Below are 24649 nucleotides of genomic sequence, written 5' to 3'. Positions count from 1 at the left end.
AACCTGTATGGCTGACAAATGCATAGTATACAGTATAGTTACCGGGACTTCGTTTTTTTTTTAAATGGTACCAGGACTCCATTTTAAACAACGTTTTATTTTTTTTGGAAAAAAACGTGTTTTATTGGTTTCCATTTAAAATTTTTACGTGAAAAAAACTCCGTTTTTGGAGGAAAATGTTGCACTAGAGGGGATGTCCCAAGTTTAAAAGGGGGAGAAAATATCACTTCCCTTAAAAACAAGTGTGAACCCTATCAACCACCCAACTAGTATGGCCGACAATGCATGGCACTATATACCACAGTTAGCAAAACTCTGTTTTTTTTAAATAACATGTTTTATCGGTTTCCGTTTAATATTCCTTTTAAAACTTTATAGTGAAAAACCCCCTTTTTTAGAAGAAAACATTTTAAACATATTAAATGCATTTTCTGTCAACTTTCCAACTTTACCCTAAATGACGAAATTTTACGGGCAGTGATAAATCGATCCCCTAATATCTTAATCGACCTCATGTCTCTCTCTCGGTCGATTTAAGATACATGGGGTCGAATTACCACTGCCCAATTTTAAACGTTGGTTGTGTTTTGACAACGTTTTGTTTTAAACAAATACAGAGTCTTGTCTTCCACAATTCAAGTTACAAGGGGGGTGGATTATCCTACCAGGGGTGCGAATTTATTATCTACCCGTTTAACCAATACAACTTTTTCTCGTCTCCTTTTTCGCCGTATCACGTTTGGATGACTATGGTATATATATCCCCACATGGAGTACGAAAGAGTAATAAAATCCCTCTACTCCTAAGAGCCTGACCGACCCGATTGTCCTCGCACGTTACTTCTCCCGCTGCCTCCCTTTATTATACCAAAACAGACCCCAAATCTCAAAATTCCTGTTTTTATATCTACAAGAGCATAACTCAAAGCTCCAAAGGGGGTTCGTCACACTACAAGATTTGTACAATTCTTCGGATCATCAGCTAAAGACAAAGGTCAGTCAATAGCTAAATTGCTTGCTTTAAGAGATTTATCGATAATGTCTATGATTATTGCACCCTAATTATTATGGGTTTTTTTTTCCTTCTCATTTAATGGTGATTTTTTATGGGCATTGTTCCTTTGATCAGAAACTTGATTCATATGATTTCACTTTTTGGGTGCTTTTTATTTTGCCCCTGCTGCTTGATTATTATATGTTTTACTTTGTCTTGGCCTCTGGAATTTTCTTCTTCTTTTGCCATGAACTAGATGTTCTGTCCCAAAGATAAAATGACCCAATCTGTATGAAGAATTTGAGATCTCTAGTTTGATGGGTATGTGTTCCATTTCTGTATTTGCTCTGTGTTTGGTTATTGCTTGATTTGTGTGATCTAATTTTTGTGTCCCTGTGTTACTTTTCACTTGTTCAAAACAGCAAGTTTGGGCAATGATAGGAGACGTATATGAGAAAAGTACGCAAGAAATACAAACACAGTTTTTCTAACTTGAAGGGAGATTATCTCTACGTGAATTCAATTCAGAAAACAATATTATTTCCTCTTTCCCACAATTACAAAAGCAAACTAATATCGAATAGACTCTCAATCTCGAATAATTATTAACTCCAAATCTCCTAAACGGAATCAAAACCTAAACTGCTATTTTGAAGGAGCACTCCCTCTAAAACAGGAAATCACGATCAAATAAAAAGGAAGCAATCCTACTGTAAAAATCAAATAAAAAAAAGGAAACAATCCTACTAAAAAAGGAAACAATACTTTGAAGTTTAAACTCGTGCGTCACCAAGCACGTAACTGGAAATGTTCAAAATGGACCTGGGCATTATGTGTCCAGCTGCCAGAGAGAATTAAGATATTGGGCAGACCTCAAAACTCTGCTTTTGGATGTTAAATATTGTTACACTCTGCGCGTGCGCGCGTGCACACACACATATCTATATAAATATAACATGGGAGCTCCCTAAGGGGACTCTCACCTTCTCCCTCATTCCTTCCTTTTCTCCTTCTCATTCTCTTAGAGACAATGTACATCTAACATGGTATTAGAGCTAATCCTGGAGGATTATAGCTGAAACAACAAAAAAAGAGAAGAGCCTTGGAAGAAAAAAGGGAAAATTTTGTGGAACGTTTCCCTTCTAGCCATAATTTGGGTCCTGTGGAAGGAAAGAAATGTGTGACTATTTAAAGTTTATTTGAGGGGCTCTGATTTCCTATTCATTGAAGTGATTGCCCTCACAATCTCCTAGGTGAAATCTCATTCATTCTTTAGATTTATATCTGCATGACTTTTGGGAAGGATGGAAAGAAGTATGTATGAGCCCGGAAAAGAAGGAAAAAGTAGTACAAAATTGGGACCGTCCACCTATTGGCTTTCTTAAGCTAAATTTCGATTGTTCAAGTATGGGTAATCCGGGACTGGCCGGAATTAGGGGTGTTAAGAAATGATCAAGAGGAAATAGTATGGGCCTTCGTGTGCCTTATTGGGGTGGCGGATGCGACGGAAGCCGAGGTTCGTGCAGTGCATCAGGACATTAAAACTCTTGGCAACAAATAGTGTGGATAATGTGATCATTGAAGGGGACTCCTTAAATGCCATCTTCCATACCTTAGGACTCTATGTTCATAATGTCATCATGCTTGCTTTTGGTACTCTAGAGAGACAAATCTTGGATTGAAGGGGACCAAAAACATCCTTGGAGGTTTGATAGATTTTTTTTTGAGACAGTAAAAATGAGAATATATTAAAAGACGAACCGAGATGGTTCAAGCAAATTACAGAAAGAGAAAAAACGAAAACACAAAATCAAGGTGGGAGATAATCAAAACACTCCAAACTAGACCTAAAAACACCCGCCCTTGCTAGGGAATCTACATCTGAATTAGTAGATCTCCTCACATGCTTAAACATTATAGACGATTCAAGAACTATATAATCAATTTCCTCGAAGAAAGATAGAAAACGCCACGGAGGAAAAGCCGCACCCAGAAGCCAGCGTACAACATTAGAGGATTCCCCTTCCAACTATCACCCTATCTAACAAAGAATTATCCAAAAACTTAATCCCACGATGGACTGCTCTCACTTCCGCTTCATTAGCATCCGCCACTCCAATGGGGCCCGAGAAAGCCCAGAGAACATCCCCCTTGGAATCTCTGCATAACCCCCCAGTCCCTGCATCACCAGGATTGCCAAGAGACGAACCATCAAAATTCAGTTTTAACATCCCATCTGGAGGAGGGAGCCAGGATTGCTTGATTTTGACTTTGCTAACCCCCTCCTTACAAATAATCTGCCATCCTTCCCATAGATCATACGTTGAGGCAAAATGAAACAGAGGAAGGCTTCTAGCCCAAGAAATGACCGTTGCAATGATCTTGATAAATATCCAATAAGACGGTTTTGCCACACCGTCAAATACTCGGGAATTTCTTTCCTTCCAAATGAACCACCATGAAGCCAACAGACACATCTTCCACGGCATCTTACCCTTTCTTTTCCAGGGGCACCATTCCCAACTTTTAATAAAATCTGATATGGTGTTAGGGAGAACCCATAGTACCCACCCCAAAGCGAGATAGAATAAAGCCCCATAGATCTCTAGCAAACTTACAATGAATGAACAGATGATTAATGGATTCGCCATCCGATAAACATAAAGGGCAATGGTTTACCAAAATCATCCCTCTCGTCCTCAAGAATTCAATTGTCTGGATGCGACCACAATATACTGCCCACGCAAAAAAAGAAACCCTTGGCGGGCAAGAAATCTTCCAGATCGAAGCAAATAGAGGCTCTACTTTGCTACACACCAAATGTTGATAAAATGATTTAACAGAGAAAAATCCGGATGAACACCAAAACCACACTCGGGAATCGACCCCCCTCCTCTTAATATAACACCCTTCAATCAAGGACATCAACTCTAAAACTGAATTCAACTCTCTATCAAAAAATTTTCTTCTGAACTTCGGCTTCCAAACCACTATCGAGTTAACCCTCTCAAAGCAATTTGCCACCCAAGCCACCTTCTGAGAAGGCACCAAAAACAGATCAGGGAATAATACCCTAAGAGGAACTGCCGAGCACCACGGGTCTGACCAGAAACGGATTCTATCTCCAACATAAACCTTAAAGCGAATACCTTTGCTAAATAAAACCTCAACCTTGAAAATATTCCGCCAAACAGTTAGACCTTTGAACTTAAAATTATCCGCAGTACACCAATTCCCCTCCCTCAACCCATATTTGCTCCCTATCACTTTAACCCGTAAGGCAAAGGGTTCCGACCCAAACCTCCAAAGCCATTTTCCCAACTGAACCGAGTTAAAACCTTTAATTCTCCTTATTCCCAGCCCTCCATTTTTCAATGGAAGACACACAGAACTCCATTTAACCAAGGGAATTCCTCCAGAGGAATGAGAGCCTCCCCACAAAAACCTCCTTTGAATTTGTTCAATTCTAAGCACTACACTTAGAGGGCATTTGAACAAGGAAAGAAAATAAATCGGAATGTTTGATAGAACTGCTTTAATGAAAACCAACCGACCTCCTTTAGAGACTAAGTTGCGTTTCCAGGAATCTAATCTCCTCTCAACTCTGTGGATGATTGAATTCCAAAAGTGTTTATTCGGTCTTCCCACCCCCAAAGGAAGACCAAGGTAAGAGGCAGGCAGAGAATTCAATGAACATCCCAGACCAAGGTAAGAGGTTCGATAGATTCTTCGATGAGATTTTCGATAGCATGAGATCTTCGCCATTAATCTTTAAGTATGTTTGTAATTCGGCAAATGAGATGGCCAACACTTGGCTATTTAGGGGTGTCAAAAGAGTCTTTGGCCCTATTTTATTCTCTTCCACCGTGATTTTATGTTGTAGTTTAATTGTATTTTTCTTCTGTATGTTTATTTCCCCTCTTGTATCTTGACCATCTTAGTCTCTTTTTCAATAAAGTTGGTGATCATTCAAAAAAGAAAAGAAAAGACAACAATAACAACAAAAACAAAAAAAAAAACAAAAAAAAAAAAAAAATGAAGAAAGAAAGGAAGTGAGAGTCGTTGCCGCTTTCCTCCAACTTGTCATCTCAAGAATCGACGCCGCCCACCTCTTCACCTTGTCGTCCACCGCTCACCTCTGCACCATCGCCGCCCTCCTCTAAATTGTCACCATCGCCGCCCTCTTCCAAATTGTCGCCTTCGCCGCCCATCTCATGAGTCGACGCCGCCCTCCTCTTCACCTCGCCACCCACTGCTCACCTCTGCACCATCGCTGCCCTCCTCCAACTCTCTTCACCGCCCTAACCCATAACCCCTCAATATGTTTTGTGTGCTCATTAAAGACTTTATTCATAGTGATTTAAATTGCACTCTTATTGGTCAATGGTGAGGGAAAATCCATTATATGGACACATAAAAGCTATTTTCGTCGAAGAAGATTTTCCTGAGTCTTTGAGGATATTAACTCCATGAACTCCAACAACGATCATTCTCTAATAGGATCACCATCAATCCCACCGAGCTTGCTTTAAATATGTTGCACATCATATTTATATGCATGAGAAAGATGCACAGTTGCATATTGAGATCGAATTTCCCTATCTAAAAGAGGTTCTATTAGTATAACATGAACGCTCTTAATAAAAGATATTACCTCTGATTACTCATCGAGAGGAATATTGAGTGAAATTCTTTGATTTTCCATGGACTTTGGAACTACAATAATTCTCCTAGAAAGGAGACTCTTATAGTTGTTGATGATCTTGATATTTGGACACTTCATAAGAATCCACCCGAAAGAGAGGACTGAGTTATAGAGAATTTTGCACATCATATTTATATGCATGAGAAAGATGCACAGTTGCATATTGAGATCGAATTTCCCTATCTAAAAGAGGTTCTATTAGTATAACATGAACGCTCTTAATAAAAGATATTACCTCTGATTACTCATCGAGAGGAATATTGAGTGAAATTCTTTGATTTTCCATGGACTTTGGAACTACAATAATTCTCCTAGAAAGGAGACTCTTATAGTTGTTGATGATCTTGATATTTGGACACTTCATAAGAATCCACCCGAAAGAGGGGACTGAGTTATAGAGAATTTTGATGCCATGTCTCTTTAAGAATATCCTCCTGGAAGTTCAAATTTCAAGAAAATTTATTACTCGTTTGAAAGAACTACTGTAAGAGTTCAAGCATAAAAAAACCAAGGTGACGATCCCTCAAAGGAAGAATATTCCTCCTTATAGAAATTAGAAATTCTACTTCTCTCGCAAAGAAGGTTAAGCTCTCTTATAGTAAAATCACTGAATACTATCTTTCATAACTTCCTCAGGAGTACTTTCAAAGTGATAAGGACAAAAATAAACCTCCCTATTATCTCTGAACAAGAGTCTGCTGCTCCGAGTATCATAGGCATGAGGTGTGCACTCATGAAGCATTAAACCATGCATACCATTTGACCCTCAGTTACAACTACGGTCATATGTTGGAGGGAAATAAGTTCATACACATGACTAGAAAATACATTATCAAACAAATTTTTTTTGGGGTTTTTGTAACGGGCAATCTGGCCCTAGTCATGATTAATACTCCACAATGTAGATGGAGCAAGAGGGTACTTAGTACCTGAAGCCATTCTAGATTTTGTAACAAATGCCTTTTGACGACCAAAATCACTAGTTTGTGGAAATACAAATCACACAAACTGACTCAACCATATTGATAAGTAGGAAGCAAAGAAGCGTTTTCTGGAGAAATTGTCTACTCAGCTTACCGCATAAAAGATCAAGGAAGAATGAGAAGGTCAAGGAAGAATGAGAAGGTCAAGCTTCTAAAGTTTTTATTCACACTAAAGAAAGGACTTATGCAATCGTTGAAGGTCACACGAGACTTGTTCTTATGTTTTGAATGTCGACAAATATAATTGATATAAATCAAGGTCTATTTGTCAAAGTAAAAGAACCAGAGAACAAAAGGAGAGAAGAAGAGCTAAAGAGATGAAGAATTATGGAAGAGGAAGAAAGAGAGGATGAGAAAACTAGAGAAGAATGTTTGTGTGGTTGGAGAAAACCCAATCCCACCTGCGAACCTTTTATTACTTGCACAAGAGAGAACCCCTAAAATGTAATTGAGGCCCACACACTTAAGTCTCAAACTTAAGTGAATTAAGTGAACCTGAGTAAGATGAAATTACAAATTTATCCTTCTATACTAAAGTATGACAAAAAGAATAAAATTCGCCTTTCACTTGTGGAAGTACAAGAGGTGAGCCTCATGGTCGCATCCCAACAAACCTTTAATCTTCGATTCTACTACATTCCTTTCCCTCAAGCTGGAGCATAAATATCACACATGCCAGCTTGACAATAATATTTTGCATATGAGCTTGAACCGTAGCCTTAGTAAATATATCATCAAACTAAGATCCAAATTGAATAAATGGAATGGAGGTGTTATGAAAAGACACTTTCTCATGAACAAAGTGACAATCCACCTATATGCTTGGTTCTCTCAAGGAAGACTGGATTAAAGGCTATATATATGGTTGCTTGATGATCACAATGAAGCTTTATAAGGTTAGATCCCTCAACACCCATAACCGTGAGACGAAAACGAAGCCCCATTAGCTCATATGTTATGTGCCCTTGACCAACATTCAGGTTCTGCTGAAGAAAGGGCAACAGTATATTGCTTCTTACTCTTCTCTGTCACTAAATTCAACGTGTTAAATTTCGGTTTCGGTCGGCGTGGAAACGGAAACATTTCAGTTTCGGTGGATATCTTGATTTCAGTGACATATCATGCAACTTCATGTGGCTAATCTTGTTAAAAGCTTTATGTGTAAGCCAACTTGTTGTAACATGCATAACCAATTACACGTATATGTATGTAGTTATAGACTTTGCCATTGTTATCCATCTTGACATGTGTCTAATTTTTTCGAATCCTCAAGCACGAATTTCAGCTAATGTGTTACATAATTTTTTTCTATAGGTTAATTTGTTTCCATTAATTTTGTGCATACAATCACATTAATCACCTATCACTTGTAAGATGGTTATTTTCCACATGTTCAACATCTTGAGCCGTTAGAAAATATTAGTTGCATATTTGTCATGTAAGATGGGTACATGGACTTAAAAACACACCACACCAGATATTACTATTTGTGATCAAGATTAAAAGAGTTCTCCCATTGTCTAAACGCTAGTTTGAATAAGATTACAGTATTTTCTTCTGCCATTCAAAAAAAAAAAAGAGATTAGTCTTTTCTAGGTCATGATATCTGCCTAAGTCTAGGTTATGTTCTCAGTTGAATAATTTGGAGTGGGAAAATGGTTTTAAATTTCCATCCTAAATGCTAGTTTGAATAAGATTAGTCTTTTCTTAGAATAATTTGGAGTGGGAAAATGGTTTTAAATTTCCATCCTAAATGCTAGTTTGAATAAGATTACAGTCTTTTCTTCTACCATTCAAAAAAAAAAGAAGGATTACAGTCTTTTCTAGGTCATGATATCTGCCTAAGTCTAGGTTATGTTCTCAGTTGAATAATTTGGAGTGGAACATAGTTTTAAATGTCCATTGAAACTGAATGAAACTACCGAAAGTTTCTGTTTTTTTCCCGACTGAAATGCATACCGAAACCGAAATGTATGCTGATACCAAAATCGTAAGTGTATTAGTGGTATACAATATTTATATGCATTACATAACTATATTTATATGAATTGCACGTGGAATGTGTTGTATATATTATATATAAATATTCAAATGAATTACTTGTGAAATGTGGTATGTACCGACATGCGCGAAAATGCATGTCACTTGTCGTTCAATCGTGTTAAACCGTCATGGATGACTGTCTTGGTTATGTGATGGTTTCTAAGCAAGGTTTCAAATGTCGGTTTCGGCCACCACCGAAACTGAAATATTTTGGTTTTGGTGGAAATTTATGCTGAAAATATGTATACTTTTGACAAAAATTTCGGGTTTTTTTAAATTTCCACCGAAATGCATAAAATTTCTGTGGGAATTTCGGTTAAATGCCTATCTTTATTTATTAAATGCCTATCTATAGTTTTTTGTTTTAATATTTTTCTCCCCTTTGTTAACTTACCAACTTCTCCAAAAGCTTAAGCTGTTGGAGAAAGGCATTATTTATCTTTTATACTTTAACACCCTTAAATGAGGAATGGATGGAATTTGGATCAAAGGATATTTCATTCCTAGCCTTTTGCTTCTTCGAAGTTTGATTATATCTTCGTCCATTTTATGTGATTCTTATTCTTACGGTTTACACTTGTTCTTGTATCTGCATTAATTGTACCTTACATCGAAATTTTCTTTAACATGTTTTTATGGAAATTTCATTTTCATCTGGTGATTCTCTTATTGTATTTTATAAGAATATACTATTATGAGCTTACTCTAGGAAAATATTTTCCACAGATTTTGGTCCAATCTTAATTCTCTTAGGGTCAATCAACCATAAAATGGCTTACTGCCTTTCTTTTGAGACTCTGTCTTTGTTTTTATTTTTTCAAAAAACCTTAAAAAGGCTCGATACCCCCCTACGCTTTTAAATATGTCAAATTTTGTTTCCTTTTTCTTCAATGTTCATATGAAGTTTTCTTATTTTTTATTATGAGAGCCTATTTAGTATGTTAATTGAGTTCAATAAAGGTTTCTCCTTAAAACTAGAGTTGAGACATCTATTTATTGAAATAGAGTTCACCATTTCTACCCCGGTTTGTTTTTTCTTTCAATTACGCCATTTTGTTGTGGGCTATATAAGGCTGTTATTTCATGTATAATTCCCCGTGTTTCACAAAAATCTAAGAATTCACTCGTGGTGTATTCCACTCTCCCATTCGATTTAGGGACTTTAATGTTATGATTTGATTGGTACTCTATATCTTCTTTATTGACTTTAAACTTATTTAATGCCCCATCTCTAATCCTTCAGAGATATTCTAAAATGTCCTTAGAATAACCATCTATGAAATTTGTAAGGTATTTTTTGTCCTTATTCAAAGTGTTCATATCACAGATGACACTATGAATCAAGTATGCAATATTTGTGTTCCTATCAACCATAGTAAATGGTTGTCAGGTTATATTATTTTCTACACATACAACATAGTTTCCGCCATTAAGTTTGCTGAGCTTTGGAATCAAATTTAAAAATTCATGGTTTCCATGCTACGAAAATTAATATTTCATGATATAGGATGCCATAAACTGCACAAGTCAACCAGGTAAGCAAATATGCACTTTCATTAATTAAGTTCAACTTGATCATCCCACTGGAGGCATATCCTTTTCCTCACAAGTTCCATTATTCGACAAGATAAACTTGTCAAATTCAAATACGAGCTTGAAGCCATATTTTCTTAACTGGTAGACAACATGGGTTTTTTATTGTTATTAAATAGTAACAAGGTTTTTGAATTTCGGTATATAGAGTGCATCATTTAGCCTGCAAACTTTTTATGAAGTTTGGTATTTATTTTTCCTTTTCCATCTTCTTTGGCAATTGCATCATATAGAGATCATGCCTGTTTGTCACTATTTCATAGGTAGTAAATATGTTTCTAGTTTTTGCAATATGCTTGGTGATTCTTGAATTGCCCACCTATACCGTCTTTTTTTACTAAGACATGACTGCAATGAGATCATCCTCGATTGCTTGAACTCGTTCTTAATTCCTTTTAAGATGGTGAAAATCTTTTTTTAAAGAAGTAGCGGGGGGACCCATGGTTTTAAACATCGGTCGAAGCCCACACTAACGTTTCAGTCTCGTCGACCAAATCGTCCACTTTAATATAAAAATTACTGGAATTTGGTCAACACGTTGAAATTTCGACCTAAGTGTACGGTGAGGCTTGGGTATTCACATTTTTGCTTGGTAAGTGCTTATTTTATAAATATATTTTTTCTTCTCTTCAATTATGGTGTAAATGCATCATGCATGCATATGAATTAGTGTGTGAATTATTTTTCATGGATTTATGGTTTTAAAAATTAGAAAAAGTACTTTTAGAATAAAAAATAATCATATATGGATGTTAACATCCCAATTGTATTATATGTGAGTTCTTGCCCGATCTTCTGATTGACGAAGTCAGATTTTTTTGTTCATTTCAAAAATTATTTATTTTTGTGAGAAAACTCTTGAAGTCAAATCAAATGGCATGTTCTGATTTTTTTTAAGTAGAAACTTTTTTGTTTTATGTACTTGCTAGCTATGCTCAGCTTGTGAAGATACAAAGTAGTATCTCTAATGAGTGAACTGTGACTAGGGGTGTTCATTATTCGGTTATAACCGAATAATCGAACCTAACAGAATTGGTTTGGTCGGTTCGGTTCGTTTTTTTTTCTTTTCGGTTCGGTTATTTTTTTTTTGGAAATTCGGTTATTCGTGTTCGGTTTTGGTTATCTCAAAAAAATAAAAATAAAAATCGGTTAACCGAATAACCGAAATTATGGATAAAAACCATTATTTTTCCAAAAAAAAGTGCTATATGATCACTCCGTAGGATGATCAAAACTGTCCATTTGATTTATCACAACTTAATTAGGTCGTGCTCAAAAATCATTTCGATAGGATGATCCTAGCCCTCCTATCCAAATCAAAGATTTTTCTTTTTTTCCTCTTTTTCTCCCACTATTCAGTTATTCGGTTATAACTGAATAACTAAATTTTTAATCGGTTCGGTTTTTGGAAATTTCGGTTCGGTTTCGGTTATCGAAATTTGATAACCAAAATTATTTCGGTAATCAAATTTCGGTCTATTTGGTTCGGTTATAACCGAACGAACACCCCTAACTGTGACTAGAAGTTGTAATGGTTTGTAGAGTGGAAGAAAATAGTCTGTTTTATACAAGTTGTAGTTTCTGGTTGCATACCAGGATTACCTTAGTAACTAATGACCTTTCCATTTTAAGTAGCTACTAACAAAGAACAGCCCTTTGCCAAATGGATGCATAGATATCTTGACTAAATTGTCTAACCTGTTGCTACATTCAGCCACACGTAATGGCCTCCGCAAGTGGATACATAAGAGCGCAAGGAAAACAGCCTCTTTTCTCTTTTGGGGTTATATCTGATGTCCAGTATGCTGATATTCCTGATGGACGCTCATTCCTTGGTGTTCCTCGGTATTATCGGCATAGCTTTCTTGTTTTGCAAAGAGCAGTCAAGCAATGGAACAATCACTCGAAGCACAAATTTTCTGTCAATTTTGGGGACATCGTTGATGGGTTCTGTCCCAAAGAGCAGTCCCAAACAGCAGTTGAAAAAGTTGTTAAGGAATTCGAGAATTTCAATAGCCCCATCCATCATATGATCGGCAACCACTGCCTCTACAATCTGCCCCGGAGTGATTTGATTCGACTGTTGAAAATGCCGTCATGCCATGGCCGTTCATACTATGATTTCTCGCCAAGTCCGGAGTATAGATTCGTAGTTCTAGATGGCTTTGACATTAGTGCCATTGGTTGGTCAAGTGATCATCCGAATTCCTTGGAGGCTATGAAGCTCTTGGAGGATAAGAATCCAAATATTGACAAGAACAGTCCGAATGGAATGGTGGGTCTCGAAAGAAGGTTCTTGATGTTCAATGGAGCAGTTGGAAAAGAACAGATGGAGTGGCTTATTGGTGTCCTCCGAGATTCGACCATGTCTGAACAGAAGGTTGTTGTATGTTGCCATCTTCCTCTAGACCCTGGTGCGGCATCCCCCGAAGCACTATTATGGAATTATGATGAAGTGATGGCTGTAATCCACAGATACAATTGTGTGAAGGTTTGCTTTAGTGGCCATGATCACAAAGGCGGATACTCTGTTGATTCGCATGGGATTCATCATCGAGTTCTTGAAGCTGCTCTCGAGTGTCCTCCTGGTTCGGACGCATTTGGTCATGTGGATGTATACCATGACAGATTATATCTTTCGGGTACAGATCGGATGGCGAGTACAGAAATGATTTTCAGTTCTTAAGGTACCTTTCGAAGGCATTTATTCCGTTTATTTTTTCTTATTCCAAATCATGGAATTGCAATATAGAAAGAAGCATATTCATTTATAAGGAAATTTGTTCTACTGTAAATCATTTATATGATTTGAAGAGAAAAATTATCTAACTTTTCAAATGTTCAAGATTGAATTGAGTCGCCTTTTAAGCAGTAGGTACTGGAATCTGCACTGTAATTTGTTTTTTTTTTTTTTTTTCGACAGCTTAATGTGAAGGGAAATGGTATCTGCAATTCTGCACTCCCATATTTGATAATGGATTCCCCTCTTCAGCTTGCACTTTTCTAGTTAGATGTTAAAGGCTGCTAAATTCTGAAGAAACTATCAACATCCAATCAGAATAGTTTTTAACAAAGTAAAAGAATGTTATTATCAAAATATGGGTGTGGATATGACTTTCCTAAATATAAAAAAGGCTAGGGGTTGCCCCATGAAAATATATAACAAAAAATATACAAAATCAGTACTTTCTTTATAATGGCTTCGTTTGTCCACTCCCAAGTTTAGGTTGCATGGTGAAGAATTGGATTTTCCGAAGCTATGTAGAGTTGCTTAGGAGATTTGGGTTCTCCCATTCCTGCCGAGAATGAGATTGGTTGCGGAACATGCCCTTCGATTGTGTGCAAATTGGAGACGACTGGTCACTGAACTAGTCGGGGAATCCTGGACCATGGACATCAGCCATTTTTGTTATGCAAGCTCATGATTTTAGTAGATAATATTTCCCCTTCTTCCGTAGCAAAATTAGTTGATCTCCATGTTAGAGTATATGCCCTCAAAGCCAGTGTATTTGTCGTATTAAAATTCATTTATTAATAAAAGGTTTATTTCATGACATCTATTGGGTATTTATATTTCAGTATATTTGTTGTATTAAAATTTGGGAAATGATATCAACACTCCAATGTTTTGATATCACACTCTAGTAGCTTGTATTTTAGTATTTAAAAGGCTGTCAACAGGTTGTTACAGTTTCCGAAAAGCTCTCACAAGCACATTAAATACTAAACGACAAGCAAGGAGAGCGTGGATATCAAAACATTGAAGTTCTGATATCATTTCCCTAAAATTTATTTATTAATAAAAGGCTTATCTCATGACATCTATTGGGTACACATATTTGAATATGTGTGATGTTCTTGCTATTGACACATGCTCATCCATAGGCAGCAAAGTATGAATATCATGCTCATGGATTCACAGATCCTAAGGGGCAGGGAGATATGATATTCCAGCTCTTTGTACACCTTAAAAGTTCCTAGCCGGGGGTGAGACTAGACACCTCATTTTGTACACAGCCAGACAATCCAGCCTGTCGACAAGAATAAAGGTAAGGTATTCTGCCCAGACAGTATCCTTTATATGTCCTTTGACCCGAGGGGTCATATTGTTATGTGGGCCCACCCTATGGCTTTGGTCTACCTTATAATGGCTTTGGGTTCAGGGTCACATTTGGGTAGTTCTGGGTCCTTGGGTAACCCACGAGAGGTCAATAGGGATGCCCGGCATGAAATCCTTCGACTCTTATAAAGAGGAAAGTCATTTAGAGTTTTAGTCATTGCAGGGGCCTTTAAAAGTATCTGGTCAGTCGTGGATTTGGTATAATGTTTATCAAAGAATTTGTAAAACACATGTGTATTTTGAAATGGTTTTGCAAATGCATTTGTGGGCCCATGCTATATGATTTGAAGGTATACCTTTGCGTGGGTCCAAGGCGTAGTGAGAATCCATCCTCCCCCCGCCGTCCTGTAGGACCCAGTCTAACAGATGAGGATTGGAGTAGGGACGTATACATAAGATGTGATTAAGGGTATTGGATAATCTTATGGTCATATTCAGGGTTACGTTTTGGTGGGGGCCATTTGCCCAATGCTACCATAGTGTGACTATGGAGTGAGGTCGCAGTGGGGCTCATCTTCGGTTCTACAGGATCCAGGATTGACCGTTGGATCCTTGTGACGACTCTGCTCATAACTCGCTTGACCCGTTACGGTCCTTGGAGGATTAGGGTCTCGGATTTACACATTGGACGGACAGATGGGATTTTGTATCAGATAGATGGAGGATTTATGCATATATATGCTGTATGCACCTTAGTGCATATATGGTGAATATTAGTTAATTAATATGATTAATTAATGTTACTATTCAAAAAAAAAAAATGATTAATTAATTAAGGTATAAATGGGCTGCTAGATTCCTACTGGTTAATCTTTTTTTGAAGAAAAATTCCTACTGGTTAATCTGTTAGCTAATATTTGATTGGTTGGTTTGAAAAGAGATAAGAGTGAGAGTGAGAGAGATTTAAAGGACTCTTAAAGATAATTATGGATTTTATGTGATATAAAAATAAAATACTATAAGGAAATAAAAAGGAACCATTGAAAAAAACAAATAAAAAGAAATGAAAAGGAAAGTGTGTTGGGGTCCAACTCCAACTTTTTGGCTTTTAGAGTTGGACAACCAAGCACTCTCCCTCGTTTTTCGTCAGACTTTTAGAAACAGAAAAATCTCTCTCTCTCTCTCTCTCTCTCTCTCTCCATTGTTCTCTTTGATCTTCTACCATGATTCGAGTTCTAGTTTAGAACTAGAACAAGAAGAAAAATTATCCAATCCTCTTATCTGTGGCTATCAAATGAAGACATTAGTTCAACTTCGGGGTGTCTACCTTGAGAAGGCAAGATACCAGGCGAGGAGTAGATCAAGCAGAGGTTATCTGTCAGATAACCAATTTGGTATAAATTCTAATTTTTGTATTTTACTTTCATCACCATTGGCACATTTAGTCTCTAGTGATTATGGGTTAAGACAATAGATCAGATAAAATTTTTGTTTATATATGATTTAGGCCTTTCTGCTGCGTGTAAAATCCCTTGCCTGATCGGTCTGAATCTGTTCCCCAACTAACACTCTATAGACCAGGATTTCTCAGTTAGCCCATGAATCATAATCATGGAGTCTCCCTCTGCGCACAATTTTCTAGACATTTTCTCCTTGAATATACATTGACTTGTACAGAGTGCCCTTTAGCATTATCAGGACTTGTAATGGAGACGGAGCTATTTTTCCATTTGTATAGCAAGCTAGGGTTTATTTTATCCTAGGATAGGCTTGCTATCCTCCTTTCACATCGAGAACAAGGCCCCAGTGGGTAGGGTATACTGTGCAAGCAGAGTAGCCAATCCCACGAATAACTTATCCAAAGATTTCTATCTCCGTCCAAAACCATCCCATTGTTGGAGGTCTTGGACAAAGCCATAGAGATCATCCTCCAATTCTTTACCATTGCAGTTTCTCTTGTTTCTTTCAGCCCAAATATGTCATATTACTGCATAACTACTTTACAAAAGATATATAAGTTATCCATGGAAGGCCCACTAGATAGCTTAGGTATGGAAGTATAAAATTCCAAATGGTATGCCACTTTGCAATGAAGAAGATGGTTCATGGGTCAAAGGGGTTTTCATACATTGCATCTTGTAAAACACCAAAACTACACTCTAATCCCCACTTAAACTGAAATCTCACCTTCCTCCCCACTTTACTGCCCTTGTTTTATAACTATTGTCCTTTTTCATGTCCAACCAATTGTAAATGTCTTCTCTCTCTCTACAGAAGAATTAGGTTTTCAACTCTTACAAGCATTCTGATGGATAATCAGATGCAACTGAACCACCCAATTGCCATCACCAGGGCCCAATCAATCATAAAGGGCCCCAATTTCCCCAAAATTAGTCATCAATCAGAAAATTTGACCGTGCTAATGAGCTTAGACTGACCTAATTGCTTTATATAACCTCCAGATCTATCAAATTCAAGTATTCGGCGCCCCGATTAAGCAAATGAGTCACGGAGAGTCTACATTTGGTAGGATTTAGAAGAAATCACACGATAAAATTTAATTTGATGTCAAAAATTAACATCAAATTAAGATTTCACAGTGTGGATCGATCAAAATCGTTGAATAGGCTGAAATTGGGTGTTGGATTGAAAGACCTAAATTCCTATTTTTCAAACAATACCCTTGCTCTTTTAAAGAAAAATTCATCTTCCCAGATGCATGCACTCCATCTACCTTAAGGGCCCGTTTGGATACCTCATATATTGTCTTTGGATTTGGAATTAGAGTTTTGAATATAAAATGAATAGATTCGGCAGCTCATGTTGAGGGAAAGAGAGAGGGAAGGGGGTACTTCCTGTTGGAGGGGAAAGGTTGAGGAGAAAAGAAGGCGAAGGAAACTGCCAGACCTGTGGATTTCCAATTTCTTATTTGCATAGCATATTTGGAAATCTGATTTTTTCACTGTCAGTTGCTGAATTGGAAATCCAAGAATTTGATCCGGATCCAAATTACAATGCTAAAAAGGCTGCAAATGTGAGAAATCCAAATCAAAATCTTCTCTCCATCCAAACGGGCCCTAATGTTATGTGGATTTGCTAGGCAATTTCATCAGAAAGATATTTCGTGACTCACTTTTGTAGGAGAGAACAACCACACAGGCTCATTTTTTAGCAGGTTTTGTCCTATCCATTTAATTCATCTGAGGTGCCTGTTTCGACTGGATTGCTATCTTTCAATTTCACATGGCAATTTATTTTCATGTGCCCAAGTTTGCCACATAAGTATAAGTAGAGCGTATGATGTCGATGGCCCGAGGTATAGCACTCAATGGGCTAGGGTGGCCCCCATTTCGCTTTACCAACCCAGGAAAACTCCGAATAGAAACCTGATCGGACGCCGTAGCCACATTTTTTGATAACCTGTTCCGATCATCAGTTTTTTGCTTCGACTGCATCTACGAGAGGGGCTGATGGATACCCCTCTCGATTTACGGAATGTGAACCTCATAATTTGGTAACTTCAACTCCATTAACAACTACTTATGAATCGTTTTTTGTGGATCAGTACATTTCGATCGGAAAAGAATTAATAGAAAATGAAAGAATCGGAATTGAACGATCTCTTTCTCGATACAAATGACAAGGAAAAGAAAGATGAAACATAAATCATGGATCAACTAAGCCCTCTCGGGGTTTTGTTTAAGAATAAGAATACCCTTTCAATTTTCATTACCCATATTGGATGACTCTCCATCTCCTCTTTACTTGGAACACTCTTCTTTTCTTTATATTTGTTGAAAGTCTTCTTGTTGCCTAAGAACAATGCTTCTCTTTTACTCACAGATATTGAACAACCCACCATTTGTCTAGCTAAAGACTCTTGTGAAGCAAGAAGATTCTCAAACTCCATCAAAGATGATTGCCGATCCAATCTTTGAATTGATGTAACATAAGGAACATACTCTCCTTTCAACCCATGAGTAATGTGCGGCTTCATTCGTGCCTCCGAAATTGGCTCTTCCAAACCCAATAGAGAAATCTCTGAGCAAAGATTCTTAATCTTCAAAAAGAATTGAGAAATAAAGAGATTGCTTCATGTAGTATTTGCCAAATCATTTTCAACATTTGTAGACGAGCCATATTTTTTATTGAGCAATCCATCAAGGGTATTCCTAATATCGCTCGCCGATTTATACCCAATGATGTGCTCAAACAAATCATACAAAATTGACCTCTTAAAAAGAAATTTGGCATTGGCATTCACCAACCTTCATGTCTTCAATACATCAACATTTTCTTGTATATCTTCTGTAGCCACATTGGCATTACAACAAACAACCTTCAATAAATCTTCTCCCGCTAAATAAGACTCAATGCTTGTTCTCCATTTCTTGTAGTTCAATTGATTTAGTGACTCAATGCCGAGTCCACTAACCCTTTCGCTTATCTCCATCTCCACCGATTAAACTTCTTCACCAAGAAAATCTTGGCATTCACCAACTACCACCCTTGTGCCTCTGATACTACAAAGAGAAAGATGGATATTACAACCCCAAAATATCCGCTTCTAATATGAAACCGAAGTTTACATTAGCCCAAGATCCAACAAAGTAGAAGAACAAACACCGACAAGATGTATCCAATATATGATAGAGGAACAACATACAAGATAAGAACAATTAAAGAAGAAAGCTTCAAAATATAGACAAAAATGAGACAAGTTGGATCTTTCCTTCAAGCACAATCTTGCACACATGCGTGACTCAATGGAAAATGAGTAAATGAGATTAGTTCTAGTCAATGGAAAATAGAGAGTAAATGGCTTAGGCAAGTAGGGGTGTCAACGGATCCATTTCGGATCGGATCCACCTATGTCTCCGTCACGATCCATTCAAATCCCTTACCGGTCGGATCGGATTCGGAGTGTTCTTCGGATCCTACTTCCCGTGTCCCGGTCACGATCCATTTCAAATCGGACCGTCCATCGGAGAGTCCTAGTATATCCTACTTACATTGTACACAATTAAAATGTTAAAAAGAAGTTATAATGCTTGGTCGACTATGAGTAAACCACTGTCCTTTACTAGATCATAAAACATATAATTTCTCCCAAATGACTCATAGCCCTACTACTTGCACCATGATGGAAATCTATGAATGGTGCTATTCGCCAAATGAAATCCAAACTGGTCTTTTCAATACCAAAATGAATAAAAATGTGATTCTTTTTTTTTTATCTTACTAAAACTCATAGATTGCAAATAGAGAGTGAGCTAAAATGTGATCCAAAAATGTGATTCAGACAGGTCGTTTCTTTCTGGTTATTGCCTATGGAGCACTTGCAAGGCAAGATTGTGACTATCGACGGAATGGAGTGGCCTAGTGGATTAGGGTGTGGGTGAGTGACTAGCGATGACGTGAATAGATTGGCCGAGTTGATTAGGGTTAAGGGAAGAAAACGATGGAACAAGAGGAAGATATGTATCGATCAATGTAAATGGAGGAAAAGGAAAGTGAATCACGAAATCGTAGAACTGTGAAATTTATTCGCTTTTACATAAATACCCTGCACATTACATATGTAATATTACATACTTTATAAGGGTATTTTTGTAAAAATATTTCGGATCGTGACTATCCATTGGATTTTCTTTGCATGTCTGGATCCGGTCCTAAACGTCCATGGATCTTTCTAGTATGCCCATATCCCGTCCATTAAAGTTCGGATTCGGAGTATCCATCGGACTGTCTGGATCCATTCACACCCCTATAGGCAAGTGGTAATGGGTACGGGAAAGTGAAGACTTAAATGCTTAGAAAAGTAGTGGTGGGCTTAGAGTTTTAGAGAAGCGTTTAAATTTGAAATATGAGGGAAGTGGGAAAAGATGGTGCAAACATGTGTGACTCACACATGTGCAAGCTAGGCTAGCAAATGACTAAAATGCCGATGGACACAAAATTACATTTTTGTCCTCACTACATCTCTTAAAATAAAAATAAAATAAAAATAAGCTAAACAAAATGTGTTTCTACAATTTAAAAATTAACACTCTTCCTTCATATTCAACAGTCGGATCAACATTACTCTCCTTTTGTGTAACAGTAACAATGACTACTCAGATTTACAATCTTTCCCTACATAGCCAAATTTGAAACTATGGCCAGAATACTTTGATATTTTGTAGTCTATGTTCCTCAGCCATCACTCACAAACTCCATGTGGAATGAAACACCCACCGGTTGGGCTGCATCAAAGGGGAAGGAACAGCTGTACTTGTGATCTTTAGATGATTATTTGCTTTATTAAAAAGAAACAAAAGACGATAAGAGTTTTTTTTGCTCCATTATGGGATTATATGATTTCCTTATTTCCATTTATTCAAGTAGTGATTTCCACACCAATTCATTTTGAAAGATAGAATTTGAGGGCAGAAACGAATCACAGCCAATGTTCTCGTACACGTCATTTTATAATTTTCCACGGGAAACACTTCTAAAAAAGGGATCCCATTCAGAAGAATAAAACGATGATGAAAATGACAGAAAATTTAGGCATTTTCAGGTATTTTTTGCATTTCATGGTTGTCTTCTTATGCACATAATAGGGATCATCCTTTTGTTTTTTTTTTTTTTGGGAAAAGTACAGTTACGCCCCTCAACTTTCTGACATTTTCAACTCTGGCCTTGCATTTTAAAAGTCTGTAGACCCCCTCTTTTGAAACACTCTCAATGCTAATGAAGACCCCATACCCCTCTCCAAACCTCATACCCGAATCCAAACACTACCAAAAACATAGTTGTTGCACATTGTTTGGATGATCCAAAGCATTTATTTGATGGGCCCTAACATAGATAGGCTGTGCCCAAAAAATCAGCTCCACCGGATCATCCTGAACCTTTTGATCTGTGGACAAACCGTCAACTAAGGGGGTCTATCTTATACAAATTGAAACATCATGGGGTGTGGTTGGTGAAGCGTGTTTGGATATTTCTGAGGTCCTAGTTTGTCTTTTCTTTTTTAATTAGCTTTTAAGAGCTTTTTGGGAACTGTAATAGCCTTTTGACAGCCCTTCAAATACTAAAAGACAAGAAGCTTGTGTACATAACAAAAGATGGCAGTGCTGATGTCATTTCCCTATAGAGAAACATCCACCCACAAAATATCAAAGAGTTAAGTTAAAGAGGGATCCCCTCACAAAATACCGAAGAGAGGGAAATCAAAGAGACACATCCCCGCACAAAATACCAAAGATGGAAGTTAAAGAGACACATCCACGCACAAAATACCAAAACTCTTTAGAAGTTTCAGGAGACTTTTATCATGATTCTTGTCCCGCACAAAATACCAAAGATGGAAGTTAAAGAGACACACGCACAAAATACCAAAACTCTTTAGAAGTTTCAGGAGACTTTTATCATAATTCTTGTCCATCATTGCAATACCAGAAATAATGTTGTATTCTACTGCGCACACACTATTTTCTGTTTTTCTTATTTGATATGCTTCTATCCTTCATTACAGTTGCAATATCAGCACCTTGTTTTTCACAATATTTTATCCTTATCCTAGAGAGAGAGGGTGAGGGTGAGATTTTTCTTCAGTTTCCCCATCAATTGAATTATTATACTTGATGGGCACAAGCTTGAGAGCAGATTTCTTTAGCACTACTGATGGGGTATAAAAACAGCAACTTATTAGCTGTCGACACGTGGCCCAAGGGTGGCCCACCGCAGATCCCACGTCAGCGGGGGGTAGTTTGGTAATTGGCAGGGGTAGTTTGGTAATTACAGCAGAGTAGGTGAGCTTCAACTTATAGCTGGCCGACACTTGTCTTGGAGTAATAACTCCCCAATTACCCTAGTTTTCCCTCTATAAAAAGGCTTCCAAAGCTCATAAAAAGGGTAATAACTTCTGACCACCACTCTTAAACTCGCTCTGCACTCCTGCTCATACTGACTTGAGTGTCGAAGGGCCTGTCTGGAGTAACACTCCGGGTTGGTCATTCTGACCCCGTTTGCTCCTTGCGCAGGGCTCAGCTACTCAGCTCCCTCACCTCGGTTTCTCGGGTCCTCCAGCTTGGCTCTTACGTCACTGTCATATCTGTTACCGATTTTAGGCCTAACAGATTGGCGCCATCCGTGGGACCACGAACTAAAAGCTGTTCAGATCCCCTTACAAAATGGCAGGACGGAGGAACGCTCGGGTACCAACTGCACGGACTACTCGAGCCGTGCTGCCTCGCAGGACCCGGAGTGAACGAATCGCCTCACAGGTGGTTGCTCCCTCTGCCACAGCCGAGCAGAGCCCCGCTCGCTCGGACCACCTCAATCCTACTCCTACTCCGGATCAAGTTCAAGCTCTTTTTCAGCAGATGACCGCTCTCGTCGGTCAGTATCAGCAGCTGATCCAAGCGCCTCCCCAACCCCCTCCAGAAGCTTCACGACCTGCCCAGGAAAGGTCGAATATCCACAGGGGAGAGTCGGCGCGCCATGGTGAGGACCGGACTCACCACTCCACGAGACAAGTCCAGCACTCCAGAGCCCGGCTCGCCCACACAGAACCTCACCGCCGCCGGAGATCACGGTCCCGCTCTGCACGAAAGCATCTAGCCCAAGAAGACCGCGCGCCACCGGAAAAACTTCGACCTCATCGTAGGAGTCCGGAAAGCCAGTCCGGCTCCGCAGCGAGCAAATCCGTGGAGAGAAACAGGTCACTGGACCGACCAGACCGTAGAGCTGATCCGATCCTACGGAGGATGGAAGAGATGGACCACCGAATAGAAGAGCTGGCAAAGGATCAGAGCTGGCCCGCTTCCAGGGCGTTTTCAAGCAGAACGCCATTCATCGACGACGTCATGGGTGCCCTAGCACCCAGAGGATTTAAAATGCCAACAATCCCGTAGTATGACGGGACCTCTGACCCTGTGGACCACCTGGAGACATTCAGGACAATGATGCTCCTCCACGGCGCGTCAGACGGCTTCCTCTGCAGAGCATTCCCGACCACACTGACTGGTGCGGCCAGGGACTGGTACTTAAGGATCAGACCGAACTCCATCAGCAACTTCGATGACTTCGGGGAAGATCTGGTCCCCCACTTCATGAGCAGCCGTAGGCCAAAAAAAACAACAGCATCCTTGATGGCCTTACGGCAGGAGGATAATGAACCTCTGAAAGCCTTCGTCAGCCGCTTCAATAGGGAGGCACTCCAAGTGCCGAATTTAGATCCCTCAGCCGCTACAAACGCACTTCTCGCGGGTGCTAGATCTAATGATTTCCGCCGATCAGTGGCCCGCCGGAATCCGCACTCTCTAGCAGATCTAATGGCCGGGGCAGAGGAATATATATCAGTGGAAGAAATGCTGGCTGCCCTGGACTCAAATCGGAGGAGAACCTCTGAGGACAAGAACCCTACTAAACAGCGTAGGGATGACAAGGCCGTCAGAAGAGAAAAGTCTCCCCAGAGGAGGGAGGAGAACTTCACCCCTCTCAACACCTCCCGGAGACACATACTGGCCGCTATCAGTGGAGAAGAGTTCGTGAGGTGGCCGGTCAAAATGCTCTCCAAGGGAAACAGGAGAGACAAGTCGAAGTACTATCGGTTCCACAGGGACCACGGTCACGACACGGACGAATGTTGGCAGCTCAAGGAAGGAATCGCGCAGTTGATTGGCCGGGGCTATCTGAAAAAATACATCCGAAGTGACGGCCACAGAAGTGAGCGCAAAGGAAAAAGTCTCCAGAGCCGGAGCCCTCGGCGGTCACCACCGCCCCCTGCCCGGGGTCAGTCTCCTCCGCCATCCAGTCCACAACCAGATACACACCGCCCCCAGCTAAGGGGGGTTATTGGCACAATTATGGGCGGACCCGCAGCGGGGGGCACATCATCAACTGCCAGAAAAGCATATGCACGCCAAGTCAATGTCGTGCACACATGCAGCAAAAAGGCGAGGACGGAGAATGAGATCTCATTTTCAGATGCGAATCTCGACAATCTGATACTGCCACACGACGACGCACTGGTCTTAACCATGCTCGTCGCAAACTACGAATTGAAGAAAATCCTGGTCGACAATGGGAGCTCGGCAGACATTTTGTACTATCACGCTTTCGAGAGAATGATGATAGGCGACGACCGTTTAAGGCCGGCGAATTCAGATCTGTTCGGTTTCTCAGGAGAGGTCGTCAAGGTGGAGGGGCAGATCGAACTCCCCGTCCTCGTCGGAGAGCCGCCCTGCCAAGCTTTCGCCATGGTCAACTTCCTGGTAGTG

At 39.2% G+C, this 24649-nt stretch overlaps 1 protein-coding gene across 5 annotated transcripts; it reads left to right on the top strand.

Moving 5' to 3' along the window:
* Positions 1-801: 801 nt before the first annotated feature.
* Positions 802-15163, top strand: LOC143861905 (manganese-dependent ADP-ribose/CDP-alcohol diphosphatase-like protein). 5 transcript variants are annotated; one of them, XM_077372869.1, is made up of 3 exons: positions 802-994; positions 12033-13005; positions 14204-15163. In XM_077372869.1, the coding sequence occupies exon 2, from the start codon at positions 12042-12044 to the stop codon at positions 13002-13004; it is 963 nt and encodes a 320-aa protein (XP_077228984.1). In that variant the 5' UTR covers positions 802-994; positions 12033-12041; the 3' UTR covers position 13005; positions 14204-15163. The 5 variants fall into 5 exon arrangements, with proteins under 5 accessions (XP_077228984.1, XP_077228985.1, XP_077228986.1 ...); XM_077372870.1 differs by lacking the exon at positions 14204-15163 and adding an exon at positions 13545-13849; XM_077372871.1 differs by lacking the exon at positions 14204-15163 and adding an exon at positions 13540-13849.
* The last annotated feature ends 9486 nt before the right edge of the window (positions 15164-24649 follow it).

The sequence above is a fragment of the Tasmannia lanceolata genome, unplaced genomic scaffold (genome assembly GCF_043159265.1).
Source record: "Tasmannia lanceolata isolate RefF3 unplaced genomic scaffold, GAP_Taslan_0.1 ptg000037l, whole genome shotgun sequence".
NCBI lineage: Eukaryota > Viridiplantae > Streptophyta > Magnoliopsida > Canellales > Winteraceae > Tasmannia > Tasmannia lanceolata.
Note: the sequence above shows the minus strand (reverse complement) of the source record. Positions and strands in the feature narration are given on the sequence as shown.